The 6,715-nt window shown below is 34.9% G+C and overlaps 1 protein-coding gene and 1 non-coding gene across 2 annotated transcripts; one reads left to right on the top strand and one right to left on the bottom strand.

Annotated features, from left to right (window-relative positions):
- Window positions 1-954: 954 nt before the first annotated feature.
- TRNAQ-UUG (transfer RNA glutamine (anticodon UUG)) lies at window positions 955-1,026 on the top strand. Its single transcript has one exon. It is a non-coding gene; the product is annotated as a tRNA-Gln (tRNA).
- A 2,502-nt stretch (window positions 1,027-3,528) lies between these two features.
- Window positions 3,529-6,483, bottom strand: LOC143610265 (uncharacterized). The gene is made up of 2 exons (XM_077084793.1): window positions 6,177-6,483; window positions 3,529-3,992 (listed from the first exon to the last, which is right to left on the bottom strand). Exons 1-2 carry the CDS (start codon window positions 6,481-6,483, stop codon window positions 3,529-3,531), a joined length of 771 nt encoding a protein of 256 aa, XP_076940908.1.
- Window positions 6,484-6,715: the final 232 nt, after the last annotated feature.

The raw sequence follows: 6,715 nt of genomic DNA, 5'->3' as shown, positions 1-6,715 counted from the left end.
GCAGAGAGCGGCGTTTGTAATTGTATCTTTGTTTAAAAGTTTTGGTTTATAAAACTAAAAAAAATTAAAAAGAAAAGTAGTGTAAAAAGGATATGAACTCTAAAAGGGTGCATAAAAAGAAAAAATAAAATAAGTAGTGTGAAACGGGTTTGAACCTGAGACCTTCAATTATCCAACTTAGAGGCTTATCCACCAAATCAACGGCTTATATTCTAATTGGTATGGTTCATTTTCAATGTATTAGGTGGTTCACTCTATTATTTTCTATATACCAATAACTATTATGTCGAAACTCGGGTGGTTCATGGGAACCACCCATTTAGTTGGTGGATTCGCCCATGTGTGCATTAGTGGATACGCCCCATGGGAAAAAACAGATGCCCTGCTGAGCTGACTATATTTTTATTTTAACGAAAGTTTGAAAATATGTTAGAGTCAGCTAATGATTCATCAGCTAATAGGTACATTTTCAAAACTGATTTACATCAAATCATAAAGGTTAGACCAGACAGGAATTCAGGAAAGAAATAATAGAAGATTGAACATATCGTCATTAGATGCAATATGATGATCCAGATGTTTGAAATATTAAACCAATGTAATTTTTGTTTTGAATCAAAGAGATCTTTATAATAAAAAACTAACCCGGGATTTTATAGATTATTTATTAAAAAAACTTCGTTTAAAAGAACACAACTCTAATGTATTTACAAAATCGATACAAACTATTACTCATACGGCTAAGTCCGAAGCTGGGTACGACAAGAGGCCCTAAAACCGTATATAGGATGTTTCAAATGAAATTATAAAGATTGCAAATGCTGTTTCAATATATATTATTTATTTAAAAGTCGGAAATAATTATTTTCAAGTGTGTTAGTTTTTTCTTTGCTTATATTAGAATCTGAAATTCATATGATATAACTAACATTTATGTGTACCTGTAGCAAGTAAGGGCATTTGGTCTAGTAGTATGATTCTCGCTTTTGGTGCGAGAGGTCCCGAGTTCGACGCTCGGAATGCCCAATTTTATTCATTTTTACAATAACAGTCCAAATATGTATCAAGTTGGTATTGTAACCAGTAATCCTCACGTCCAAATATTTTGTTTGTTTGTGCATTAGAGAAAACATTTATATATTGATATGAGCGTTTTACGCTTTTACTCTTATAGATGTTGCAATATATATCTTTTAGAGCATTCTCATCCAACCCTCTATTGTATGTGAGAGGTGTTTTTATAATTCAGAGAGTGATTTTGGGTGTTGTGAGTGAAGAGTTTTTATATTTTAGAAAAAACAGTGATTTTTCTGTATATTTGAAAAGTTACTGTTCACTCACTATAATTTTTTAATATTTTTTGAAAATGGTTGTGAGTGAGGAAAGAGAAAAATTAGTGAAAAAGATATAAAAAAGTATTATTTAATTAAAATGGAAAGAGAAAATATAGTGAATTTTAGTGTAATTTTTAGTTTATGGATAGGGAGTAGGATGGGATACACACTCCATCGTCCTCCCTAAGAGCCACAAAAAGTCAAAAACTACATGTTTTTTTTCCAACAGGAAGCGCAAAAACTACATGGCTTGGAATTCCTTTTGTCGTGCCTCCGCCCATGCCTTAACTTCATCGAGAGTTTGGCGGGGGAGTCTTCGTTTCTCAACCTGGGTATCAGTAGATCCCAGTAGGCGATCATTTACTGCACTTGCCCCAGCTTGAGTAACTGGGGTAGTGTTCGTAAAATTTACTTCACCTGCCCCGGCTTGGGTAACCGGGGTAGTGTTTGTAAAAACTGTGTTGCCGGTATTCCCCCCAGTAGCTGGGGTTGTGGTTACCGGAATTTCTCTAACCATCTTAGAAGTTTGAAAAAACTGGAGAAAAATAAAGTTCTAGCCTTATGCACGGATGGCGCCAATGAAGAAACACTAACCGGACCCCGGACAGATTACTGGTAACCTGGGGGTTAGATAGATGTTTCCCACGAGGGGTTAGACCCTGAGAAGATGGTTCTTCTGATAACCTGCAAAACAGACACCGTGAGCTTGTCACTGAGAAGGGGGGGTTCCTCCTTGTGACCACCCTCCGGCGTGAGAATCAGACTAGATTGCTCTTTAAATATAAAAGTATATTAAGAGATTGCTAGAGCAGATATCAGGTATAATATGATGATATAAGATAAGATGAGATGGTCATACCATTTGTGGTATTTATAGCCGAAGGTAGGTTTCCAAGGAGGTGTGGCCTGCTGAATAGTATTCCTGTTCTACCAACAGTGGCCTACGCACGTGCCCTGCTGGTAGTTGGTGGGTAGGCAGCGGCTGATAGTGACCAGGCCTGCTGTGTACCATTCCTTTTCCACCAACTGCCGGCTATGCACGTGGTATGACAGGAGTTGGTGAGTAGGCAGCGGCTAATAGTGACAAACAGTACAGGAGCATGCTGCTCGCCATACTGTTGTCAATAAGCTGTCGTATCTTTAGTCAGATCTTTTGCCCATACCTCGTCAGGTACAGTACAGAAGATCTTCCCGTATCGTACGGACTGGCTTATTTGGGCGGGAGTATTCCCCCTCCCGCCCTTGTGCGGGATTGTTCCCGGCTTTGCTCATTCCTTCAGGTGACACTGAGTGATTGAGAGCTAAGTGCCTTGTGCGTGTAGCCTTGCTGCGCGGGTGGCCTTCCCTGATGGCTTGTATCCGCAGCTGCGGGAACAGGCAGAGTCCTTCACCATTGGGAGGCATTTCCTGCGGGAACAGCTTGCGTACTGCGCGTAAGGACGTTACGTCTCTGAGCATGGTTGGTCCTGCGGATCCAGTTGGTTTCTGCGCAGACGTCCCTCTTCAAGGTGAGTCTTGCGGGTCCAACTGGGCTCTGCTGGGACCTACCTCTTCAGATAGGCATATAAGAGAATGCATTGCTTAAACTAATGTTAATATTCCTTAACTTTATGGTGTAGAATATGCATACATTTTTTCTTAATTTGCTTAGTGATGTATTTTGAAGGTAGAAGGGCAACATTGTGATGATTAAATATCAACCAATGTGTTAAGAGATCACATTCATCATAACTACATGTTTCAAACGAAAACGAGATAACAAGATTATAGCAGCCTTCAAATTATGTATATGGTACTAAATTGTGAAAGATAAGTTACTTATTGACGTGTGGTTTAACAATTTTATGATTGTACTTGTAGCCCATGTTTACTACTTGAAATGTGTAATGAAGAATAAATGGGAAATGCGCATACGAATCAAACCAATCAAGAAAACCTTACACAAATTTCAAAATTGTAAAATATATACTAGGAATTTTGAACTTATAGTAAATTGTATGGTTATTTTTTTTATAATTAAATGATTGTTTTTCTAAAAGTTATAGCATTCATCCACCAAAACACTAGCATATTATATAGCATTAAAGACACAAACTATAATCCATTAATCCTATATAACATAAAAAACGTAAACTATCATCCATTAATCCAACTTGGCCAAAAGTAAGTAAAATCTTATCCATTACTATAATAACTATACTAGCAGGTTCGTTGACGACGATCCATACCCGTTAACCAACCCAGGGCTCGAAGACCCGAGGCCCAGAAGATACCCAGATGACCCGTTTCTCCCCACACCTGAATCATGAAGATCGGGATAACAACCTGTTTGATCTCGCCTTTCCAAGTCAAATACCTTAGGCTTCACATCATCCCCATTAACTAACTTGTCATAACGCTCATCATAATACCACATCGTTTCTCCAAATGGGCCCGGCCCATAGTCGGGCCTGTATCCACAAATGCCGGTAGCCACAGCAGACGGAAAATAATCTCCACCATTGTAATTTCTAATGCCAGCACCCTTGGCCTTATCCATGAATTCAATGGTGAGATTCTCGAACATGAAGTCAGGATTCTCCGAGAACTGTGTCGGTGATTCGGGCCGCGAAAGCTGGAGACTGATTGAGTTTGGGCTCATGGCCAGCCCATCTGATACTGCAACAAGCATAAAAGTTATACATGGTAATTTTCTCGGGTCAACTTTATAAAATAGTAATCAATTTTTGTTTCAATTGGGTAACTCAACTTTCATGTTTGATTAAATTAAAGGGTTTTAACATGTTTTTTTAGCCTTTTTCTTTTTTGTTTCACATAAGAAATATTTTTATTTTTTTCTTTTGAAGAAAACGTTGAGTGGTGACGTGAATTTTATTTTTTATTTTAAATTTTAATATAATTAGCGTTTTTTATTTTTTTTAAATTTAACTACATATATAATTCCGACCCCCACGTCTTATCCTTTTTTGACGCACAAAAAAATCGGTGAGACTTGATTTGAAAGATTTAGTGGCCCGATTTAGGAAAAATATGACTCAGTTGCCTAATTGAAACATTTTTGAAAGTTAATATTCTATTAGATTTTCCCTAATTTTCTCCATGTTTCGCAAATATAAAATCAATTCTAGATTTTTAAATACAAAATAATAAAAACAGTGAATATTTAGAGGGGCGATCAGTTAGGTTTATTCGGCCCAAACCAAAAACTAATCGAACTTGAACCGATTCTGAATTCTGAATTTGGTTGAATAACTATTGTAACTTTTTTTTTTAAGTTTTTAAAAAACTTTGGACTGAAATTAAGATGGGAATATATAACATTGAGTTCAATGAAAAAAAACTTAAATAAAAAATATTATTTGTTACTACTTACTCGGTATATCTGATTCATTAGGTTTTATTCACTTTGAACCGAATTTAAATTTTTGTGAAACCGAAACGAGAACCGAGTTACAAATTCGGTTTTCCCCTTAAAACCAAAAATGATACTTATAAATCGGTTCGTTTTGTTTTTCTTATGAAACCGAAAACCTAAGCAAACTGAGTAACAAAATTTTATAAATCGGTTTATATTTTTTTTAAACCGAAAGCCAAATCGATCTATAAATTCGGAAAATCGAATTTATAAATCGGTTCGTATTAATGGGCATCATTTAATTTAACCTGACTATGTAACAATATCTATCATACTGTTTGTTTGTTTTTTTTTTAACTGAAAATCATACTATTATTTTAGCATTCTTTTTACTAAAGGGGGGCTTTAAATATACCAAAAGTTTTTATTTGGTATACCAAGTCAACCCTATTAATCAACTACTAATCATTCAATCAACTACTAATCATATCAATCATCATTTTTATTCTATTTTATTTAAATATAACTACTAATCATTACATAATAATTATTTAAACTACTAATATCTATTTTTTAATTAGGTTTTTTAAAGACTATTGTAATTAGTTTTTTGCAATACTAGTATTAATAATAGTATATTAAATATTTTATTATACAATTATGAATTATTACTAGTCTTCTATTGAATATTTCCCTTCTAATTCGAATGGGCAGTCAGTTTTTTTTTGTGCCAGAAACTTTACTTGAATCCTTAAATTTATATTTTCCGCCACGATCACACATGATTACAACTTTATACACGAACCCATTAGGATATTTGTTCGATCTTTTAGTGACGACGACAACACCAAGAGAGCGTGCCAAGTTTTGTACCCAATTCATCAATTCTTCATGGGACCCGAACACCTAAAAATTAATAAAAAGTTAATAAAAAGAATAGATAATACACTTAATAATAAAAAGTTAATAAAAAATGTGTATATATAAGTTAATAAAAAAGAATAAATGATACACCTAATAATAAAAAAGTTAATAAAAACATGTATATATAAGTTAATAATAAAAAGTTAATAAAAACATGTGTACATAAGTTAATAATAATAAGAATAAATTATGCACCTAATAATAAAAAGTTAATAAAAAACTTAATAATAAAAAGTTAATAATATATTAGTTAATAAAAAAATAAATAATACACTTAATAATTAAAAGTTGAATTTTTGGGAGATGTGTTCATGATTGGTTCACCAAAGTTATGTCATTGAATTTTGTGAAATTTGGAAATTGAGCAAAAAAGCTTCTTGGAATCAAACATCATTAATGACTTTGGTATACTTTTGGTATATTTAACAGAACCCTTACTAAAAATTCGATTGTTTACTCAAAATTATATACTAATAGTTTAGTTATAAAAAATGTTGATAATATACATGTACATGTATGGAAATAATAATAATAATAATAATAATAATAGTAATAGTACTTACAAACGGCCAGTTTGTCATAGTGCGAGTTTTGTTGAGGGCGGCAGTGGTGGTGGTGGGTGACCTTTTTATTCCTCCGGGAGACACCACCGATGGGGATATTACGGAGGGTCCCACCTTTCGTCCAGTAGCGTCTACACGCCTTGCAGAAGTAGCGCGGTTGAGTGAGCGAGTAGTTGTTGTAGTAACAGAACTTGGTGTTGGGTGAGTCGCACCGTGGGCAATGGACCAGGGTCTGGTCCTGGTCCGGTGGTGGTGGTGGTGGTTTTAGCCGCTTAGCCACTGGTGGAACCATGGGTTCATCAGACATTTGCAATTGCATGGTGGAATGATTAATGGATGGAAGGAGGTGTGAATAAGAAGGAAGAAAAAGGGTACGGTGGTGGGGTCACGTGCTGCTGCCGTCACTCACAAGACCCGGTAGTGGGACCACCGGTTAGAATTTGTTTTGTTTTCTTGGACCCAAAGCTATATATAAATAATAATAATGTTTTACATAATTCTCGAATATATATATATATAAATAATTTTGAGCTTGTAAG

This window comes from Bidens hawaiensis, unplaced genomic scaffold (genome assembly GCF_021521415.1).
Source record: "Bidens hawaiensis isolate Kalapana, Puna unplaced genomic scaffold, B.hawaiensis_p1.1 tig00025350_1, whole genome shotgun sequence".
Taxonomy (NCBI): domain Eukaryota; kingdom Viridiplantae; phylum Streptophyta; class Magnoliopsida; order Asterales; family Asteraceae; genus Bidens; species Bidens hawaiensis.
The sequence above is the reverse complement of the archived record's forward strand: the minus strand, read 5'-3'. Positions and strand labels throughout refer to the sequence as shown.